Source organism: Microcaecilia unicolor, chromosome 5 (genome assembly GCF_901765095.1).
Source record: "Microcaecilia unicolor chromosome 5, aMicUni1.1, whole genome shotgun sequence".
Classification (NCBI taxonomy): domain Eukaryota; kingdom Metazoa; phylum Chordata; class Amphibia; order Gymnophiona; family Siphonopidae; genus Microcaecilia; species Microcaecilia unicolor.
Genome location: NC_044035.1, coordinates 80,153,850 through 80,177,693, shown reverse-complemented (window position 1 = coordinate 80,177,693; position 23,844 = coordinate 80,153,850). Strand labels below are relative to the sequence as shown.

At 42.5% G+C, this 23,844-nt stretch overlaps 1 protein-coding gene across 1 annotated transcript in view; it reads right to left on the bottom strand.

Moving 5' to 3' along the window:
- Positions 1-9,081, bottom strand: part of LGI1 (leucine rich glioma inactivated 1) — a 46,228-nt gene extending 37,147 nt beyond the window's left edge. Inside the window, exons 1-2 of the mRNA XM_030204818.1 lie at positions 8,651-9,081; positions 8,238-8,309 (exon numbers count right to left, since the gene is read on the bottom strand). Coding sequence (XP_030060678.1) covers positions 8,238-8,309; positions 8,651-8,841 — 263 coding nt within the window. The 5' untranslated portion in view covers positions 8,842-9,081. The remainder of the gene's footprint in view (positions 1-8,237; positions 8,310-8,650) is intronic.
- Between the last annotated feature and the right edge of the window lie 14,763 nt (positions 9,082-23,844).

Sequence of the window (23,844 nt, the reverse complement as noted above, 5' to 3'; positions counted from 1 at the left end):
CTACAGAAAGCAAAAAAGGAAGCTAAGAAGGTCATTTTAGAAAGGTTAGATGCCATTTAGACATGAATAAAGCTGATTTACAGTGGTAAATAGATATATACAGTGGTGGAAATAAGTATTTGATCCCTTGCTGATTTTGTAAGTTTGCCCACTGACAAAGACATGAGCAGCCCATAATTGAAGGGTAGGTTATTGGTAACAGTGAGAGATAGCACATCACAAATTAAATCCGGAAAATCACATTGTGGAAAGTATATGAATTTATTTGCATTCTGCAGAGGGAAATAAGTATTTAATCCCTCTGGCAAACAAGACCTAATACTTGGTGGCAAAACCCTTGTTGGCAAGCACAGCGGTCAGACGTCTTCTGTAGTTGATGATGAGGTTTGCACACATGTCAGGAGGAATTTTGGTCCACTCCTCTTTGCAGATCATCTCTAAATCATTAAGAGTTCTAGGCTGTCGCTTGGCAACTCGCAGCTTCAGCTCCCTCCATAAGTTTTCAATGGGATTAAGGTCTGGTGACTGGCTAGGCCACTCCATGACCCTAATGTGCTTCTTCCTGAGCCACTCCTTTGTTGCCTTGGCTGTATGTTTTGGGTCATTGTCGTGCTGGAAGACCCAGCCACGACCCATTTTTAAGGCCCTGGCGGAGGGAAGGAGGTTGTCACTCAGAATTGTACGGTACATGGCCCCATCCATTCTCCCATTGATGCGGTGAAGTAGTCCTGTGCCCTTAGCAGAGAAACACCCCCAAAACATAACATTTCCACCTCCATGCTTGACAGTGGGGACGGTGTTCTTTGGGTCATAGGCAGCATTTCTCTTCCTCCAAACACGGCGAGTTGAGTTCATGCCAAAGAGCTCAATTTTTGTCTCATCTGACCACAGCACCTTCTCCCAATCACTCTCGGCATCATCCAGGTGTTCACTGGCAAACTTCAGACGGGCCGTCACATGTGCCTTCCGGAGCAGGGGGACCTTGCGGGCACTGTAGGATTGCAATCCGTTATGTCGTAATGTGTTACCAATGGTTTTCGTGGTGACAGTGGTCCCAGCTGCCTTGAGATCATTGACAAGTTTCCCCCTTGTAGTTGTAGGCTGATTTCTAACCTTCCTCATGATCAAGGATACCCCACAAGGTGAGATTTTGCGTGGAGCCCCAGATCTTTGTCGATTGACAGTCATTTTGTACTTCTTCCATTTTCTTACTATGGCACCAACAGTTGTCTCCTTCTCGCCCAGCGTCTTACTGATGGTTTTGTAGCCCATTCCAGCCTTGTGCAGGTGTATGATCTTGTCCCTGACATCCTTAGACAGCTCCTTGCTCTTGGCCATTTTGTAGAGGTTAGAGTCTGACTGATTCACTGAGTCTGTGGACAGGTGTCTTTCATACAGGTGACCATTGCCGACAGCTGTCTGTCATGCAGGTAACGAGTTGATTTGGAGCATCTACCTGGTCTGTAGGGGCCAGATCTCTTACTGGTTGGTGGGGGATCAAATACTTATTTCCCTCTGCAGAATGCAAATAAATTCATATACTTTCCACAATGTGATTTTCCGGATTTAATTTGTGATGTGCTATCTCTCACTGTTACCAATAACCTACCCTTCAATTATGGGCTGCTCATGTCTTTGTCAGTGGGCAAACTTACAAAATCAGCAAGGGATCAAATACTTATTTCCACCACTGTACATAAGGGCTGGCCTTAAGCAGGAGTGACAGGGGCAGCCGCACAGGGCTCCATGCTCCTAGGGATCCCGTGCTTAACCGAGTCAGCACCTCAGTTTCCCTCCGTTCTGTCTGGAATCTCACCCCTCTCTCTCAACCCCTTCCGCCCACAGTCCAGTGTCTGCCCTTCCCTCTGAGCCCCTTCCCCTAACATTCCATCATCTCCCTCTCTCTGACACCTACCCCACACAAGTTGAACCTTAAATAGTGTTTCTCCCTGAGGCTATGTCTCTCCGGCGGCAGTAGCTATTCACTTGCACTGCCTGGGGCTGGTCCTGGAATCTTTCCTCTGTGGCATCCTGCCCCCTCTGATGTCCTCTGATGTTAGTTCCTGTTTCCACAGAAACGAGATGCTGCAGAAGGAAGGTTCCGGGACTGGCCCCAGCACCGTAGGTGAATCGCTGCTGCCAACAGTGAACCATAGACTCGGGGAGAGATACTGTTTAAGGCACAACATGGGGGAGGGTTTGTCGGAGAGAGGGGGAAGATGCTGGAACACATAGGGAGGGAAGAGGTTCATAGAGAGGGGCAGATGCCATACCGTAGTTGCTGTGGTGGTTCATTTGAAATCTTAAATCAAGGGGCCCCATCAAACTTGTCTGCACAGGGCCCCACAATTGCTAAGGCCAGACCTGCACACACAAGTAGCAATTCGAGAAAAGCTGCTACTGTACATACACCGCACCATGCACAGTTTTGAAGGGGGTCTGTTCTAGGCATGGCTTAGATGGATATTTCCTATTTTGCAACAAAAATACACTTATAGCTCAAAAAATGCAAAAGAAAGACAATAATCAAGTATTTTATATCAAATCAGCATGCATACTACTTGACATCCAAAACAGTTAGCTATGCTTTCCAAATCCAAACAACACAAACTCTTCTAGCACCTGGGTGAAGTACTGGTCATAGATGTGAGTTTGAATTTGGATTTGGAACAAACCATCAACACATACAAAAGCCAAACCAAAAAGGTAAAGGTAAAACCCCCTATGTGTAATGCAAAGAAAACATCCACCTCACAACCTCAATTCATGTCCTCTAGTTTTACAATGTTCCCTTCTCTGAACAAGATTTGTTTTCCAGAGAAGGGAAAATGGTAAAACTAGAGGACATTTCCCTGTCCTGAGAGTGCTTATAATCTACATTTTTACCTGAGGCAATGGCGGGATGACTGATAAACAGCAGCAGTGGGATTTGAACCAGGTTCTCCAGTTATCAGCCTGCTGATTTATCCACTAGACTACTCCTCCATTTTGTAGTTACCTACTATAATAATATGCCTCCCCTGTGTGAACATTTGTTTCAGGTGGAAAGTTTTTGATAGGCTGAGGAGGCCTATGTTGTTTCAAGTAGATGAACATCCTTTTCTCCATTCCTTATTTTGCTAGGCCACTCTATATGTCCAATTCTAAACTGTTAGAAGGTATGTACAAGAAACTGTGTTAACAAAAAAGATTTTTTTTAAAAAAGGATGCCCATTATCACCTACATACACATGAAGGGGCATTTTGAATAGGGATCTTAGTCAGAATTTGAACATCCATTCAACTGCTCTTTGTGATCTTGGGCAAGTCCCTCCATTGCCTCAGGTACAAACTTAGATTGTGAGCCCTCCTGGGACAGAGAAATACCCAGTGTTCCTGAATGTAACTCACCTTGAGCTACTACTGAAAAAGGTGTGAGCAAAATCTAAATAAATAAATAAATAAATAATAATGTAAAAAAAAAAAAAAAAACATCCACCTCACAGCCATTTTCGAACAAGAAAAACGTTGGGATTTCCTGTTCAAAAATATGTGAGAACGTCCAAAATGAACAGCCATTTTCAAGAACAAAATGTCCAAATTATGGATGCCAAAAAACCAGGGACAAGAACATCTGTCTGGCAGCATTTGGAAGATAATGGCCAAACAGACATCCCTGCAGAGCAGAAGGGCAGCCTAGTGGTCAATGCAGTGAACTTTAATCCAGGGCACCCAGGTTCATATTCCATTACAACTCTGTTATTTTAAATGGTGAGCCCTCTAGAGACAGGGAACTATCTACTGTACCTGAATGTGCACCACCTCAGTAGTCCTCAGGCATGCAGGTGTCTTTAATGTTTAGGTACAGTGGGAATATCTCTGTTTCTGGAGGGCTCACAATTTAAAGGAAAAAGAAAGAGAGCTAAAGTAGGCAGTGCTGTAGCGAGGGTGGTTGACACCCGGGCGGGTAGCTGCTGCGCACCCCCCGGGTGCAGCATGGCACCCCCCCTCCCTCGGCGTGCACCCTCCCCCCGGAGCACATTCTTCAATTAGGAAGCGAGGGGCGGGCGAGAGGGCCAATCCACCCCCGAGTGCACGTCGCTGGGAGCTGCGTCGGCTCCGCTGGTTCCTTGCTCTCTCTGCCCCGGAACAGGAAGTAACCTGTTCCAGGGCAGAGGGAGCAGGGAACCAGCGGAGCCGACACTCCCCCAGCGGCGTGCACCCGGGGTGGACCGCCCCACCGCCCCCCTTCCTACGCCACTGAAAGAAGAACTTGAACTGGGCAGTGGCATAGCCACAGGTGGGCCTGGGTGGGCCAGGGCCCACCAACTTTGGACTCAGGCCCACCCAAAATTGTGACATTCTTGCTGTGGCTGGTGGGGATCCCCAAACCTTGCCAGCTGAAGATTTATTTCTCCTTGGGCAGCCCTCGCTCTTCCAAATGTCAGCTAACAGCACTTGCCTCGAGCTGACCCTTCTGCACATGCTCAGCTTTTGCACATACAAAAGCACTGAGCATGCACGGCCTGCTGGCAGCAGCATCAGTTTGAGGCAAGTGCTGCTGGCTGCCGTTTGGAAGAGTGCTGGCTCCTTGAGAAGGAGGAGAAAATCTTCAGCTGGCAGGGTTTGGAGATCCCCACCAACTCAAGTATTTAATATTTGGGGTTTGTGGGCAGGGAGGGGTGGAGATAGGAGCAAACCAGAGGGGGATGGGGGGGGGGGGTGAATTCTATGCCCACCCACCTTGGGCTCAGGCCCACCCAAAATTGTCCATCTGGCTATGCCCCTGGAACTGGGTCCCCTGGTTTAGAGTCCACTATACTATCCACGAGGCTACTCCTCAGACCTACATTCTGCTTTGCACAGAATGCCTATAATGCATGATGCTGTCATAGAGTCTGGTATCTCCTTTCAGTTTCACTTTCAAGGGAGAAGGAGGGGGAATAGCAACCACTGGAGGATTAAGGAGATGTCATGCTTTAATCCCTCATGTGATCAGCTGCTCGATCGGAGCACCTTTTTGTAACTTGGACATGACTGAAACAGGTGTAGATAAAAGCATCCTTCTTTTTTTCCCCGTGGATGTTTCTTCCTATTCTATTATCACTAAAGAGCATCCTAATTTTGGGCCCTCCCCAGTCCTGCCCAAAATGTGCCCCCTTGGTATCTGGACGAATTGCAATGTAAAATGTCCTAATTTTGCCTTTCCAAAATCGATAGATGTTTTTGGCAGATGGATATTTTTATAGCCCTTTTGAGTCATCCATCTGCTTTGAAAATGAGCACCATAATGAGGATAATTCTATAAAGGGGCACCTACTTTCCTTTATAGAATACTAGTGTAACAGGTCAAATACAAGCCCATATTTTAGGTATGACCACTTACACCAGCCATAGAGCTGATGCAAATGCTTGTGCCTAGATTATGAAAGAATGTGCATAAATCATAGCATTTTATTATTCAATCATTTTTATTGAAAAAGCCACTAAATAAATTCTTCCATATATAACAAGCATGACGTGGCTACAAAAAAAAGAAGCAACACCTCCTCCCTCCAGCCTCTGGGCCCGCCTGTAAGAAAATAGTGGCATCCAGCCCCTGCCCAGTACATTCTGGGATGCACTGAGTGGGGCTAAGCACCATATAAGGAAGAAAACAAGCTAATTGGTGCTAATTGGCTTTTTAACAAGCAATTATTGTCACTAATTAGGTTTAATTGACATTTACATGTGTAAATTTAGGCGCAGGATCCGCACCTAAAATTTACATGTGATCTGAAAAAGCAGGCACGGAAATGGGAGGATCACAGGTGGAACAGGGGCATTCCTAAAATTAATGCATGTTGTTATAGTATAACAGAGATACCCGCCTAATTTAGGCATGTACGTTTGTACCACGTTTCAGTTGATACAAATGGCTGCATCTGAAGTTAGGTGTGATTTCCGGTCATAAGCACTATTTTATAAACCGTACCTAACTTTAAGCATGGCTTATAGAATAGCGCTTTTTTCAGCACCTTGCGCTACTACTGAAAAAGGTGTGAGCAAAATCTAAATAAATAAATGTCTATGTAACAGAAATCTGTCCCATGGATCAGAGCCACATGCAGATTTATATGAGTGCTCTGCTTAATATACCACAGGGGCATCATGGCAAGATGCCGGAAAGCTGCCACTCATAACTGCTATCAGGTGATGTGTGTTGTATGAAAAAAGGGTACATTTTCTTTGGTGGCCTACTGGTTAGTGCAGCAGACTTTAATCCCAGTAGCATGAGCTTGATTTCCATTGCAGCTCCTTGTGACCCTGGGCAAGCCTCAGGTACAAAACTGGATTGTAAGCCACATTGAACCTGAACTCTGGGATAATGTGGGATACAAATGCCATTATAAGTGGAGGATTAGCCTAATGGTTAATGCAGTGGGCTTTGATCCTGGCAACCTGGGTTCAATTCCCACTGCAGCTCCTTGTGACCATGGGTAAGTCACCTAATCCTCTATTGTCCCAGGTACAAAAACTTAGATTGTGAGCTCTCTAGAGACAGAGAAAGTACCTGCATATAATGTGAACAACACTATATACATCTAGTAGTGCTATAGAAATGATTAGTAGAGTTATGTACATGAATAAAAGAAGTACATATTATCTTTAATATGGATGTACATGGAAAATATTTTCAGTTCATTAAAATTTTTCAAACCACAAACAGAAACTGAATATGCATACCTAATCTCTGATTCAATATGTATACTCTGCAGTGCCTATAGGGTTCTGATGTATTATAAGTACCTCTCATAGTGGACCTGCCATGCCAAATCACTCTGTGGTCAATATTCAGTCCATATCATTTGTCATTTTTTTCAATGCTAGCTACTCCTGGCTGACTTAGACCCGGATATTTAGTGCTAGGTCACACCTGGCTACTTGAACTAAATATCCAGGCACTGTTCCCTCTAAGCTGAGTGGGAGTCCTCCAACTGCATTGTTGCCAGTAGGGGCAGTGTTTCAATATTGTGTTTTCAATCACAAGGGACAGGAAAGTTCCCTGGAATCCTACAGAGCTTGCCTGTCTCTCACTATTGAAAATATGATAGTGAAACAGCATCCCTAACTGGCAGCACTGCAGGTAGAGAGGACTCCCACTCAGCTTAGATGGAACAGTGTATCCAGATCTTTGGTGGCTGCCAGAAATTACCCAGGTAGTGCCAATATTCAAAGCCAGTACCCAGATAGCTATCTGGACAGGACATGACTGCTATTTATGTGGCCCATCTTGCCAGATAGGTATCTAGGCACTGGAGTTGAATATTAGAGGTGTGTGGGTAACTTCCGGCCGTACCTTTGCTCTGACCATGGACCCCTCCCCCTCCCCCCCCAGCAGTCTTCAGTTATGCACTGCTGAATGTCTGTCCCAGACTCAGGTAGTATGAGTTAACTGTACTCCTACCCAGTTAACTCACACTGAATATCAACCCCTTTATATTTCAAATACTTTTCAAATATTGATAGCCCTTAAGAACACTGGAATCTGCAATTCTAACGCACATCCCAAACAAAGTAGCACAAAGTGACGCCTTTTCATCTATTGTCCAGTCTTTTACAAAACTGGCAGAAAACCCCTTCTAGCTTTACTTGAAAACTGTAGTTCTACCGAACTTGCAGAGCTTCATGCATGACAACAAATATTATTTTATTTATTTTAAACAAATATTCCGCTGGTTAGCAACTTTACTAGAGTGGTTCATTCCTTAAAATATTAAATCAGCTGAGTTGTCTATATGAGCATTTTCTGAGAGTCAATTAACAGCTTTCTACAGACTTCTGTCATTAAAAAATTAGCACTTTCAGCATAGATCTGTGCAGAATAATAAAGATATCTACATCCAGACGATTTACTGCAGCAATATAGCAATGGTTGCTGCAATGCTCAGGCACCTCCAATAACAGCCTTTACTGCTTTTGCACATCCCAACTCTTGAGCAACACATCCTCCATCACAGGGAAAAAGCTATAACATTTATTTACCTCTACAAGCCCCAGCAGATAATCATTTCCAGCAAAAAAAAAAAAATGTGTGACTAATCACAGGAACAAATCAGCTAATCCATAATTTCACATTCCATTTAATAGTGCTTCGCCTATAAAACGCTGACATGTTTCATATTATGCATCCCAAATCTCCATTTAATATCTATTATATTCCAAAACATGCTACAAATATCAAGGCTTTGAAGCGATTGCAAGATAAATTGTCTTACAGGAGCTGCAGAGATGGAACATGTAAAAAACTCCCTTCTGGGATTTCAGTAAAGCCAGACCTCACAAAGGATCTGAAAAGAGAGACAGAGAAAATATTCTTATAACTGGCAATAATTCTGTTCCATTATTTCATATCTTGTACTGTTATTCCTTTGCAGCAAATGCCCAGAATTGAAATGAAACGTGGATGTACTATGCAAGTTTTGCAAAATGTGCCACGACGTACCTGGAATAGGCTACTTTGGAACAGAGGAATAAAGCAACATTAACCAGAGCAATAAATCAGATTGGCTTAGCAGCCAGAGAAATCTGTTCTGGTAAGCATCCGTACAGTCACACTGAAAACACCTAACATAGGAGCTGTTTCCCCCTATACCATTAATTAGATTAAGCAAGTGTTTGCAACCCTTACAGAGAAATAACTTCAGGTAGAAAGCTGTGAGGAATATCTCTGGCGTTTTCACATAAAGCAGTATCTTTGGTACAAGTACAGTAGGCAGGGCATTTTGACTTAGCTGGCTTCTTCCCTTCAGTCAGTAAAAGCACAGATGAAAGGCAAAGGAAATAAGCAAATCTTCTAGACAGTCGGCTGATATTCCCCATCCTTTAGGTCCTGCTGCTTCCAGTGAGTGAGAAGAATATCCCAAATCATGAAAAGAGTTTGTTTATCCAGTTAATATATTGCTTCTTCGGAGGTCAGGGCAGTGTTGTCAATCCTTTTTCACCTCTCTCTCTCTTTCTCCCTTTCCTCCTCAATCTCTGGTTAGATCATGGAAACCTGCTGCTAATCTGTGTATTGGTACTCACTCGTGCAGAGTACAGCTAAACTAAGGGATCAGTGAGACGTTGTTTTACGATGAGGAGAATGCAACTGGCTTGCAGAAATAAAACGATGGGGTAAAAAAAAAAAAAGTCTTGCATCACCATGTAAACACCAGGCAGACAGCACTGGACTGCAAAGTGGTATAACTGAGAGAATACACAGCTTGCTGCTTTCACCGAGAACCAAAAATAGTTCACCCTTATGTTTTGCCAGCCTGAGTGACAGGAGGGAGAATGGAAAGAGGGGTGGGATCTGTCATATTTTATTGGATTCCTTTGGGAATCTGCTTTATATATTACAAGAGATCGGAAAAGCAAGCAGAATTCAAAGTCAACAAGCACTAGAAAATCCAGTCAGTTGAAACCATCACAAGGATTCCTGCAAAAGCCGTCAGATCATGTTTTATTTCTTTATCATTACCACAGTTGAACAGACATCTTCACAAGACAGCCTATTCAGATAACTGATGAAGCTTCATATTTGTGATTTTGGAATCTTAATTCATATAGTCCAACAGCTAGGCAGTGTTGTGCTTTGCTATATTATTGTTAATGTTTATTGCTATTCTGTTTAAGAGTGTAGAGATAGGTGGAAATAAATTAAATAGAATTAAATAAACCACTGAAATACCTGCTGGTAACTCATGCAAGGCTAAGAGACCAGCCAGATCCTATAAGATGGGGAGAATTCAAGTGGCTTGCAGAGAAATAAAATGGCCATACACTCACCCTGTACCTGGACTAGCTTGCTGCATACCCTATAACAGAAAAGTTCCTCATATCCTATTCAACTGTACATATAATTTGTCTTCAGTTTAGCCACCCATCCATTTATCCCAATTTACTCTGTACTACTCATCTTCTCCCCTCTATATAGCTCAGCTCCAACTGGCCCCTCAGCTACATAGTAAGATATTTAACTGTATTTTGAGGACAACATTAGCACCATATCTATGTTATTTGAATATTCTAACACTTGCCTATTAGGTAGGTGTTTCATTGGTATTATGTTGACATCATATCATATCTGTTATTCTTCTATGCTATTATGGTATCATTTGTATTGTACTGACAATTTTCACATTTATGTTATATGATTGCTCTACAGTGTTGATAAATGTGTATATTTTTCTGATACTGTTTCATGTTAGTCCTATTACTAGGTTTCAAGTTGCCATTTCCAAGTTTACCTCATTGACTGTATTTATGTTTATATTTGGTCATTTTTAGTATTGTTATGCTATTAACAAAATGGTACATTTTATATTAAATTGTACCTGTATCTGTACACTGCCTTGGGTGAATCTCTTCATAAAGGTGGTTAATAAATCCCAATAAATAAATAGGTGAATCTATAGGAATTCATCTTTGACTTTGAGAGACCATATTTTATGGATTGTTCAGTTTGCTTTTTCGTTTTTTTTTTGTTGTTTTTTTAATTATTATTTAAACAATATACAAGTTGTAATAACAACACACTTGTGGAAACACAGAGATCATATAAAGGAAAATAAACATCTGGACCCTCAGGTCTCAAGCAAAGAATATTATAGCAATCTTATCTCTTTCTCAGACCTCAATCTTCGTGCTTTTTCTGTTTTAAGAATGATACATTAGATTTGGTACAGGTTACCTGGGTCTTAATTCTCCCTCGGTTAGACTACTGTAATGCTTTGATGGGGCTGTCTCAAAGGTAGTTACAAAAGTTACAACTGGTACAGAATAGAGCTGTGCAGCAGAACAGTGGCGTAATCTAATGGTTAGCATAATGGGTTGAGAGCCTGGAGAACTTGTTTCAGTTCCCACTGAGACTCCTTGATTCTCCATTGCCCTGTTATATATATATAAAGCTTAGATTGTGAGCCCACTAGGGACAGAGAAAATACCTGCATATAATATAAACTGCTTTGGATATACCACAGAAAGGCAATACATTAAATCCATGATCCCTTTACCCTGATCATGTTACACTGGTCTTGGTGCACCTTCACTGGTACCTATAAAATGGCACATTCAGTATAAAGTTGTGATGATGGCAATTAAAGTTTATTTCAGGGGCTGGTTTATTTATGGGGTAAGTTGTAGGAGTATATGCCAGTTTGGGCATTGCATTTGCAGGGAGGGAATCTTCAGAGTTTCTGGAGTTAGAGAAATTTGGTTGGTTAGACTTTGGGATTGAGCTTTTTCAGAGATTATTCCTTTGCTATGGAACACATTACCCAGTGAGTTTCAGAATGAATGGGATTTAGAGAGTAAAAAAAAAAGATTAAAAACATACAGTGGTGGAAATAAGTATTTGATCCCTTGCTGATTTTGTAAGTTTGCCCACTGACAAAGACATGAGCAGCCCATAATTGAAGGGTAGGTTATTGGTAACAGTGAGAGATAGCACATCACAAATTAAATCCGGAAAATCACATTGTAGAAAGTATATGAATTTATTTGCATTCTGCAGAGGGAAATAAGTATTTAATCCCTCTGGCAAACAAGACCTAATACTTGGTGGCAAAACCCTTGTTGGCAAGCACAGCGGTCAGACGTCTTCTGTAGTTGATGATGAGGTTTGCACACATGTCAGGAGGAATTTTGGTCCACTCCTCTTTGCAGATCATCTCTAAATCATTAAGAGTTCTGGGCTGTCGCTTGGCAACTCGCAGCTTCAGCTCCCTCCATAAGTTTTCAATGGGATTAAGGTCTGGTGACTGGCTAGGCCACTCCATGACCCTAATGTGCTTCTTCCTGAGCCACTCCTTTGTTGCCTTGGCTGTATGTTTTGGGTCATTGTCGTGCTGGAAGACCCAGCCACGACCCATTTTTAAGGCCCTGGCGGAGGGAAGGAGGTTGTCACTCAGAATTGTACGGTACATGGCCCCATCCATTCTCCCATTGATGCGGTGAAGTAGTCCTGTGCCCTTAGCAGAGAAACACCCCCAAAACATAACATTTCCACCTCCATGCTTGACAGTGGGGACGGTGTTCTTTGGGTCATAGGCAGCATTTCTCTTCCTCCAAACACGGCGAGTTGAGTTCATGCCAAAGAGCTCAATTTTTGTCTCATCTGACCACAGCACCTTCTCCCAATCACTCTCGGCATCATCCAGGTGTTCACTGGCAAACTTCAGACGGGCCGTCACATGTGCCTTCCGGAGCAGGGGGACCTTGCGGGCACTGCAGGATTGCAATCCGTTATGTCGTAATGTGTTACCAATGGTTTTCGTGGTGACAGTGGTCCCAGCTGCCTTGAGATCATTGACAAGTTCCCCCCTTGTAGTTGTAGGCTGATTTCTAACCTTCCTCATGATCAAGGATACCCCACGAGGTGAGATTTTGCGTGGAGCCCCAGATCTTTGTCGATTGACAGTCATTTTGTACTTCTTCCATTTTCTTACTATGGCACCAACAGTTGTCTCCTTCTCGCCCAGCGTCTTACTGATGGTTTTGTAGCCCATTCCAGCCTTGTGCAGGTGTATGATCTTGTCCCTGACATCCTTAGACAGCTCCTTGCTCTTGGCCATTTTGTAGAGGTTAGAGTCTGACTGATTCACTGAGTCTGTGGACAGGTGTCTTTCATACAGGTGACCATTGCCGACAGCTGTCTGTCATGCAGGTAACGAGTTGATTTGGAGCATCTACCTGGTCTGTAGGGGCCAGATCTCTTACTGGTTGGTGGGGGATCAAATACTTATTTCCCTCTGCAGAATGCAAATAAATTCATATACTTTCCACAATGTGATTTTCCGGATTTAATTTGTGATGTGCTATCTCTCACTGTTACCAATAACCTACCCTTCAATTATGGGCTGCTCATGTCTTTGTCAGTGGGCAAACTTACAAAATCAGCAAGGGATCAAATACTTATTTCCACCACTGTATTTATTTTTCAGTGCTTATGGTTGAGTGGATTGGGGAGTGAGATGAGTTTGTTTTTACATGTTATGTTTTAATTCCGTGTTTCTTGTATACCACAGGGAGCAGGTGCCTGGATTTTGTAGTATATTACATTTATATAACATAGAGGCATATTTTCAAAGCACTTAGCCTCCCAAAGTTCCATAGAAACCTATGGAACTTAGCCTCCCAAAGTGCTTTGAAAATATGCCTCATAGTAACATAGTAGATGACGGCAGAAAAAGACCTGCATGGTCCATCCAGTCTGCCCAACAAGATAAACTCATATGTGTATACCTTACCTTGATTTGTACCTGCCTTTTTCAGGGCACAGACCGTACAAGTCTGCCCAGCAGTATTTCCCGCCTCCCAACCACCAGTCCCGCCTCCCATCACCGGCTCTGGCACAGACCGTATAAGTCTGCCCTCCACTATCCTCGCCTCCCAACCACCAACCCCTCTTCCCCCACCTGCTCCGCCACCCAATTTCGGCTAAGCTTCTGTGGATCCATTCCTACTGCACAGGATTCCTTTATGCATATCCCACGCATGTTTGAATTCCGTTACCGTTTTCATCTCCACCACGTCCCGCGGGAGGGCATTCCAAGCATCCACCACCCTCTCTGTGAAAAAATACTTCCTGACATCTTTCCTGAGTCTGCCCCCCTTCAATCTCATTTCATGTCCTCTCGTTCTACCGCCTTCCCATCTCCGGAAAAGATTTGTATATTGTACATCATCCTACAAAGTCAAAAATCTAAAACATGGCAGTCTGCCATTCTATTTTAAAAAAATTTTCAATAAGATAGTATATTTTTAGAAAATACACAATATGCACTGAAGCTCATTTCTGAAGTACATTTATTTGGTTTGCATTGTTCTGCCCCTGTATGTCTCATTCCCAAAATTCTCAACATTTGACCACCATGATCTTTGCTCTGTTTTCCAGGTCATCAATGAATATATTAACATTGGTACCAGCACAGATCCCTGGGGCACTCCACTATTTAACTCACTCCATTTGGAGACAGACTAGTGGGACAATATTAAGGTGTGGTAAAAGTTGGTCTTTTACTCAATAATCTGTGCTATATCAATACCACAGATTAGTGACTCCGATGGTATATGAATAACACAGCTTGTGATCAAACTCACAAGCTGCATTATTCCTACTGCCTAGGAATGTCCGCTCACTAACCACAAACACATTGCCCTGCTGAAGCCCACCCCAATCACAAACCCCCCAAAAACCTTCCCTTTCCCCACACTGGAATTCCTGGTAAATCCCTGGTATCTATGGATTTGGGGCAGGAGTCATAATGGTGCCAGTGACCTATACCTGTACTACCCCTGGGCTCAAGCTGCCATATAAGGGGAAAAGGTAGGGGTCTTTGTGAGAAAGGGGGGACTCTTTGAGCAGGGACTGTCTTTCTTCTATGTTTGTGCAGCGCTGCGTATGCCTTGTAGCGCTATAGAAATGCTAAATAGTAGTAGTAGTAGTAGTAGACTTCTGATGACGGCTTCAGGAAGTAGATGTGATGGAGGCCTTTGGGAAGAAGGATTTGTTTGCAGGGGAAAGGAGAAGATTATGATTTTATTTCCTGGCCCTTTTAAGATGTGGCTTGGGAACATGGGTTAGCAGCCTGTGGCTCCAGGACAGGAAATGGCATTATTTTTCCTAAAATAGTGCAGCTTGTGGTGTTTGTGCAAGCTGCGTTTTTAAATTTATATAATAATGAGGATTTCTGCATGCATTTGCATGCTTTGCATCTTATTATGTATTCTGCAGTAACATATTAATAATGCGCACTATAGTAATATAATGCACGCTATTGCTATTTAACACATGTTAAGGAGCAAATAATGTGTGTTATGGCTGTGGCACACTTTAATAACCTCTCTTCCTAATTTCTGTTTCCTGTCTTTTAACTAGTTTCCAGTCCACAATACAACATTACCTCCTATCCTATGCAGGAAATTATGAAGGACTATGAGGAAGTGGGTGCTATAAGGCTGGGTTTCCATAAAGCCGCTTCCTCACTGAGACTGAACTATCTTAAGTTAAGGAGAGGTAGCCTGCTGAGTCAGGAGGGCAGGGCTCATGCAGGGAGAAAGTTAAAAACGCTATGACAGAAGAGAACAGGGAGACCCAGAGCTGAAGGATGCTCCAGGAGAGATTCCAAGCCTGAGCAGAAGGAAATTACTGCAATGTTGGAAAATGGGTCAAGGTAGGAGTTTTACTTGGTTGAATTGGCAGCCTGTAACATAGTAACATAGTAAATGACGGCAGATAAAGACCTAAACGGTCCATCCAGTCTGCCCAACAAGATAAACTCATTTTGCATGGTATGCAATACTTTATATGTATACCCAAGTTTGATTTGTCCTTGCCATTCTCAGGGCACAGACCGTAGAAATCTGCCCAGCACTGTTCTTGTACTAAGTTCTGAAGCTAACGTCGAAGCCCCTTAAAATAAACACTCAAAATGTTTATTTTTTTAATTGTAGTTTTTACTTTTACTTAAAGAAGCCAAGAGAGAGGTACGTCTGGCGAAGGCGCAAGCGGAAGAACAAATGGCTAGAAATGTACGGAGGGGAGATAAAAACTTCTTCAGGTATATTAGTGAAAGGAGAAAGACTAAAAAGGGAATTGTAAGACTAAAAGATACAGCAAAACACTATGTAGAAAATGATGAAGAAAAAGCCAATTTGCTAAATAGATACTTTTGTTCCGTTTTCACTGAAGAAAATCCTGGGGAAGGACCGAGAGGGACTGGCAAAAGTACACCTGAGAATGAAGTGGATAGAGCACCGTTCACGGAAGAGAGTGTATATGAACAACTTGGAAAGCTAAAGGTGGACAAAGCCATGGGGCCGGACGGGATCCACCCCAGAATACTGAGGGAGCTCAGAGAGGTTCTGGCGGGTCCTCTTAAAGATTTGTTTAATAAATCCTTGGAGACGGGAGAGGTTCCGAGGGATTGGAGAACGGCGGAGGTGGTCCCTCTTCACAAAAGTGGTGATAGGGAAGAAGCTGGAAACTACAGGCTGGTAAGCCTCACTTCGGTTATTGGAAAAGTAATGGAAGCCATGCTGAAGGAAAGGATAGTAAATTTCCTGGAAGCCAATAAGTTGCAAGATCCGAGACAACATGGTTTCACCAAAGGGAAATTGTGCCAAACGAATCTCATTGAATTCTTTGACTGGGTGACAGGAGAATTAAATCAAGGACGTGCTATGGACGTCATCTACTTAGATTTCAGCAAGGCTTTTGACACGGCTCCCCACAGGAGGCTCTTGAATAAACTAGAAGGGCTGAAGATAGGACCTGAAGTGGTGAACTGGATTAGGAACTGGTTGACAGGCAGACGCCAGAGGGTGGTGGTAAATGGAGTTCGCTCGGAGGAGGGAAAGGTGAGTAGTGGAGTGCCTCAGGGATTGGTGCTGGGGCCCATTCTGTTCAATATATTTGTGAGTGACATTGCCGAAGGGTTACAAGGTAAAGTTTGCCTTTTTGTGGATGACACCAAGATTTGCAACAGAGTGGACACCCCGGAGGGAGTGGAAAACATGAAAAAAGATCTGAAGAAGCTGGAAGAATGGTCTAACATTTGGCAATTAAAATTCAATGCGAAGAAATGCAAAGTGATGCACTTAGGGAGTAGAAATCCAAGGGAGGCGTATGTGTTAGGTGGGGAGAGCCTGATAGACACGGACGGGGAGAGGGATCTTGGGGTGATAGTATCTGAGGACCTGAAGGCGATGAAACAGTGCAACAAGGCGGTGGCCGTAGCAAGAAGGTTGCTAGGCTGTATAGAGAGAGGTGTGACCAGCAGAAGAAAGGAGGTTTTAATGCCCCTGTATAAGACGTTGGTGAGGCCCCACCTGGAGTATTGTGTTCAGTTTTGGAGACCGTACCTTGCGAAGGATGTTAAAAAAATGGAAGCGGTACAAAGAAAAGCTACGAGGATGGTATGGGAGTTGCGTTCCAAGACGTATGAAGAGAGACTTGCTGACCTGAACATGTATACTCTGGAGGAAAGGAGGAACAGGGGTGATATGATACAGATGTTCAAATATTTGAAAGGTATTAATCTGCAAACAAATCTTTTCCGGAGATGGGAAGGCGGTAGAACGAGAGGACATGAAATGAGATTGAAGGGGGGCAGACTCAGGAAAGATGTCAGGAAGTATTTCTTCACGGAGAGGGTGGTGAACGCTTGGAATGCCCTCCCGCAGGAGGTGGTGGACATGAAAACGGTAACGGAATTCAAACATGCGTGGGATAGGCATAAAGGAATCCTGTGCTGAAGGAATGGATCCACAGAAGCTTAGCTGAAATTGGGTGGCGGGGGGAAGAGGGGTTGGTGGTTGAGAGGCTAGGATAGGGGAGGGCAGACTTATAAGGGGTCTGTGCCAGAGCCGGTGATGGGAGGCGGGACTGGTGGTTGGGAGGCGGGAAATACTGCTGGACAGACTTATACGGTCTGTGCCCTGAAAAAGACAGGTACAAATCAAGGTAAAGTATACACATAAGAGTTTATCGTGGGCAGACTAGATGGATCGTGCAGGTCTTTTTCTGCCGTCATTTACTATGTTACTATGTTAAAATATGCATTTATCTTTACTTTTACTAAAGTACTTTGACCTAGTACTTTAAACAACATTGCGCATGCGTGAAAACTGAATATGTGCAGAGGGAGGGAGAGTGGGTGGAGTCTGTTGAACTGGGCATTGGTTAATCTAGAGGATCAGATAACCGACAGTCGGTTAGCCGAGCCTCTACTGTACTTTGGAAGAAAGGTAAGAGAAGGGAGATATGATAGAGGCATTTAAATACCTCTATGGCCTAAATGCACAGGAGGTGAGTCACTTTCAATTAAAAGGAAGCTCTGGAACGAGGGGGCATAGGATGAAGATGAAAGGGTACAGACTCAGGAGTAACCACAGAAACACTGGTGAATTTGTGGAATGGTCTTCCCATGGAGGTGGTGGAGATGAATATTATATCTGAATTTAAACAAACTTGGGATAAGTAGATGGCATGAATAGATAGTCTGGATAGGCCATATGGAGGCATATTTTCAAAGCAGTTTGGGAGGCTAAGTTCCATAGGTTTCTATGGAACTTTGGGAGGCTAAGTGCTTTGAAAATGAGCCTCATGGTCTTTATTTGCCTTCATTTTTCTATGTTTCTGTTTAGACAATTGCATGCTGCATTGGGGCGGTTATGTGGCAAGGGTTGGCAATATAGGAAGTTTTTCTCTTTGGAGATGTTTATGTGTGATCCAGGTTCCAGAGATGATCTGGAAAATTATAGACCAGTGAGCCTGACATTGGTGCCTGTGTAATGCATTGAGAGAAATATTGTTTTTTGTTTGCTGTTAAGGCTTGGCGATACTTTGTCATGTGTTTCCTACAGTATTCATCCAGGCGAGATTTATGCCATCTCCTTTCCAGTTTCCATCCTTTGCGTTTAAGGATCCGAAGTTCTGGAGATAACCAAGGTGAGCGTTTGTGAGTGGGGCATAAGACCTGTTTTAGTGGTGTCATTTTCTCTAAGGTCTTGGCTAAGTGTATATTCCAAATGTCAACCTGTTCTGACACTGTAGTTGTCTTTTCATCCACATGTGGATAGTCCAAGGCCTCTAGTAAATTCTCAGCAGTCAGTTTTGTTTTGTCTCTGATCTCCTTCCAAACTCTGGGAGGTGCCATTTGGTTCAGGTGGTCACTTAGGGAAAATTTAATTAGAAAATGTCTGACCATGATAGGGACGTTATTTCAATACTGCTATTCTGGAATTCTCGGATGTCAGCCCTTTTGTAGAATACCAAGTCTAGTATGTGACCCTTTTTCATGGGTTGGAGAATTGATCACCTGTGTGAATCCTAGGTTCCTACAAATAGGGATAGTTGACATAGTTCAGCTAGGTGATGCTCAATCCAGACTGGAATGGATTGGAGGAGTAGCCTAGTGGTTAGTACAGTGGCCTTTGATCCTGGGGAACTGGATTCGATTTCCACTGCCACTCCTTGTGACTCTGGGCAAGTCACTTAACCCTCCATTGTCCCAGGTACAAATAAGTACCTGTATATACTATGTAATCTGCTTTGAATGTAGTTGCAAAACCACAGAAAGGTGATATATCAAGTCCTATTCCCTTTCCCTACCCTACATTAAATGGTCCTGAAACCACCAGCAGGCTGCCCTGAGTAGTGATGCATCCACATAGAGGGCAAAGTCAGGAAACCCAACCTCACTAGAATGCATGGGATGTTTTAGCATAGCCAGGGATATCCTGGAAGGTTTGGAAAACCATAAAATGTTTGTACAAATTTTTACAAAATGCTTAAATAAAGAGGTGGTAGAGGTGGTGCGATCACCATACAAATTGCTTCCAGTCTCCCCCACCAGGTCAACCAAAGTGGTGACCAGGTGTGGCAGATATCTCATACTTTATTGATGAGCAGTTTAACATTAAGAGTGATAATCTCCTCCCAAGTGTGCATAAATTTTACTCCTAGATACTTGATATTTGAATTACACCACTGGAGGGAGTAAGGAGTGATCATATCAATTATACAGTGAATGTTAAGAGGCATTACCTCTGTCTTGTCCCTATTGCAACAAAGTAAGCACCTGTGGGATAGAAGTAAGTGGATTTTATAAATACAAAAGAACATCATTCGCGAAAGTGAATACTTTTACCAGTGCATTTTTTCTAGCAAAAAAGGTGCCAGTACTCAAATGCCAGGCCACCCTTCAGGGGTGGAGTGATCACTGAGGGACCCATCCCAATATAGCCAGGCCCCCTGCAACCAGTCACAAAATATGACAAGGCAGAATTGGTGTGTAGGACTTGAGCTCTTTCATTAAAACTTGGGGACCATGGATCAATTACAACAGACAATAGAAAAGGTGCCGGTACTCAGTACCCCTAAGTACCCCCTCAAAAAAAGCCCTGACTTTTACCATCATCCGTTGAATTTTTATACCTGTAATATTATCCAAGGCAAGATTGAAGAGCAGAGGGGAGAGAGGACATCCTTGATGGATGCCTCACATTAGAGAAAAGAAAGATGCTGTGTTAAAATTTTATTTTATTTAATTATTTATTAGGATTTATTTACCGCCTTTTTGAAGGAATTCACTCAAGGCGGTGTACATTAAGAGCAGATCAAACATGAGCAATAGGCAATTACAGCAGTAAAAATATTCAAATAACAATACAAAGTATGGTATTGTATACTACTTACAATGTCAACACAATATGTAATAGACCATTTTAGTGAAGGGTAAAGCAAAGATGGAACATATAGATAAGTAAGAGAGTAAGAAGAGTTAGAAAGTAAGGTGACTGATTTAAAGAAAGTTGCGCATGAGGTCAGAGAGAGGGTAGGAGTGGATAAACATGTCCTGTTGCAGTATGTGCAGTTTGAGTCACTCCTTGTGTGAGTGAGACTAACTAGTTAGTTACTTCTTCCATTAAAGGCCTGGTTGAAGAGCCAAGCTTTCACCTGCTTCCTGAAGTACAGATAGTCTTGTGTTAAGTGGAGCCTTTCAGGCACTGCATTCCAGAGTGTGGGGGCTACTCTGGAGAAGGTATCACATCGTGTAATGTCTTTTGGAGAGGGTGTGGTTAGTGATAGCCCTTGGGAGGACCTTAGTGTCTTTGGTGGTGTGTGGAGAATCATCCTATTCTTTAGGTACCCAGGGCCATTCCCTTGCAGGGCCCTGAAGATCAGACATAGAGTTTTAAATTTAGCCTGTATTGTATTGTACTTCTTTATTTTATATATGATGTTCTTGTTCTCCATACAACTTTAAAAATTAAAAATATTTTTTTGAAATGGGAAGCTATTTCATGTGGCTTTGTGTAGAGAGTATCATCAGCTCTAATGGAATACATTTTATCAACCTTGTTGCGTTTACTTTTTAAATAGTTGGCTAGAAGTCTGCCAACTCTATTACTCTTTTGTAATACATAGCATTCTCTTTTAAAATCTGTAATCTGGCCTTTTCAAACATAAGAATATTATATTGAAATTTCAACTTTTGAATTTGGAGATACAAAGCAGGATTTGTGTGATCATAATATTGTGATTCAAGGTCCTTAAGTTGGGTTTCCATATTTAATATAGAATATTTTTGACTCTTAGCTTTTTTTTTTTGCAGAATAACTAATAATCTCAACTCAAATGTACACCTTAGGCATCCCTTATAGTACAATATGGTAGTGAGTCTGTTTTGTTATGAGAAAAATATTTATGGGTCCATTGTTCTAAGTGTCTAATAAAGTCTATCATCTGTCAAGGCTGCATCAAAGCACCACTGCCTAGGAATCTCTTGGTAGGTATCCACAGATATAGGGCCCTGTTTACTAAGCTGTGTTATAGGCACACTAGCATTTGTAACGCATGCTAACCATGTACGCGCGTTAACTGTGTACATGCTTACAATATCCCTATAAGCACCTACATGGTTAGCGCACGTGTTAATTGTAGGTGCGTTAAAAACACTAACGCACCTTAGTAAACAGGGCCCATAGCGAGCATTATGCCAGCGTGGTCCGATAAATGTAATGGCTCAAAGGTAGACCTAAGTAATGTATCAACTAATGTTTTAGAAATTAGAAAAAAAATCCAAATTTCATACAGGAGCCGCGTGGGGTAGAAAATAAAGTAAAATCAAATGTAGTAGGATGCATAAGTCTCCAGGTATCAATTAGTGCATGATTATGCAAAATGTTTTGCAATGCGTGGAGAGATTTGGGTGACTTACATCTAGCTGAGGAACACCTTTCTATCATAGCATCAAAAACCATATTCCAATCACCCCCTGCAACAATGTGGTCTGCTTAAATCAGAGTGAGTTGCCTTGCCAAGGTATGAAAAAAATGAAACATCATCTAGATTGGGTCCACAGACGTTAACAATTGCAATGAATCACTGCCCCATTCATATAGTGAGAATAACCCATCGACACTATACATCAGTGCAGTGGGAGAGAATATTGTAATTTAGCTTTTTAGCAAGTAATATTGCAATCCCACATTTACCCAGTACAGCTACTGAAAAGTAGCAATCTCCAACCCAAGATTGTTTCAACTTAATAGATTCCGATGCATTAAGCCTAGTTTCCTGTAAGAAAACTATTTGTGCCTTTAAGTGTTTGAAATATAACAATAATATTTTGTTTAATGGGACTACTAATGCCTTTAGCATTTAAAAAGAAACTAGTGTAGAATCACTCATCATTTACTAAATAAAAAGAAAGCTACAAACCGAATGTTTAGTGTCACCATCAGTTTAATACAGTCCAAAATCATAGCCAAAGAATCATATAGACAGAAAAGCTTCTGTACCTATAGCATGAGAAAAAACTCATACATACACACACATGCATACATTCACCTGATCTCCCCACCAACCCACCAAACACATAAAACCCCCACCCACCCTGGATAGCAACAGGCCATCCACCAAACTCAGAAAGTGAAAAATATAATCAGGGGGAGAGATCCTGTAGGAGACATTGCAAAGACAGGAGTCCTGAGTCTCAAACTCTATAAGAGGCTAGTATAGCATAAACATTATAGAGCTGACATAAAATTTGAAAAGGATACACTGCATATCTGAACAAACTATCTCACGATGCAGTTGCTAGAAGTAGAACAAGTACTGTCAGATTTCTGGACAATGACAGAATTGTTAGGCAGATAGCAAAAGTTCAAGATGACATTTGAATGGGCACCTCTTGCTCTAATATATATTTCTCCAGATTATTCAGATCTGTATATATTTTAGAGTGATTGTTGTGAGTTACTTTCAGCTTCGCTGGAAATAATAGGCCATATCTAGCTTCAATGGCTTTCAATCTTTGCCGCAGTGCTAAATAGTGACATCATTCTCAGAATAGTTTTGGTAAACCCTCCATTGTCCCATGTAAGCCGCATTGAGCCTGCCATGAGTGGGAAAGCGCGGGGTACAAATGTAACAAAAATAAATAAAATAAAGTGTGACAAGATAAAAATATTCTGACCCTGCCATGGAAGTTTTTCTAAAGACTTCATTTACTCCAATATGGTTACAACCTATGGGAATTGAAGTACTTTGAATCGGGTGTGGCTTAGCATTGCCTTGCACAATCTTCGTCAAGACCCAAATTGGAGGTTAAGCGCTTTTGGGATCTAGTGTTCTACAAATTTTTCTGGCGCTCGGTCTTTCGATCCTTCAAGCATTCAAATAATCCTTAAATTGTTCCGATGATTTTGATTGCCAAAATCCTCTATAGCAGCATTCAGCACTTGCAGGGCCTTGCAGTCCATCCATTGATTCGAGGCCATTTCATCAAATTCTGCACATTTTCTTTCCAGCATACCAAGCTGCGAGTTTATTGCAGTAATGTGGTGATGTGAGGTTAGTGATTTCTGATTTGATATTGTTAATATAATTTTTACTTTCAGTCAACAAGGAAGAAATATGCTTCAATTGTTCCACCACCTCTGCCATATTTTCTGCCTCCAATCTTCCCACATCTAACTTCATCAGCAATGACGGGTCCAATTTAGGTCTTTTAGTGCTAGGGTTTGCTGCTTCAATTTTACCAACCTTCGGCTGAGGCATGTTTTGGAGGATAAATTATAGGAGTAGCATCCAGATTAGAAGCGTTTTATGCCAGAATTGAAGTTGGGAACTCGAAAGCTGTGATCCTACACCTCCATAGTGTCTGGGCTCTCAAGTCCCCGCTCCCCCCCCCCCTGTCAATCTATGGCCGAAATTCATCAGTTGGTTTCAGCTGGAATCAAAGCTGAAACTGAATGTGCCCACCCTGCCCTCCCTCTCCCAGCAGATGTGCCCCACCCCACCCACCCACAGAAAATGGGTTCCCCTGGGCT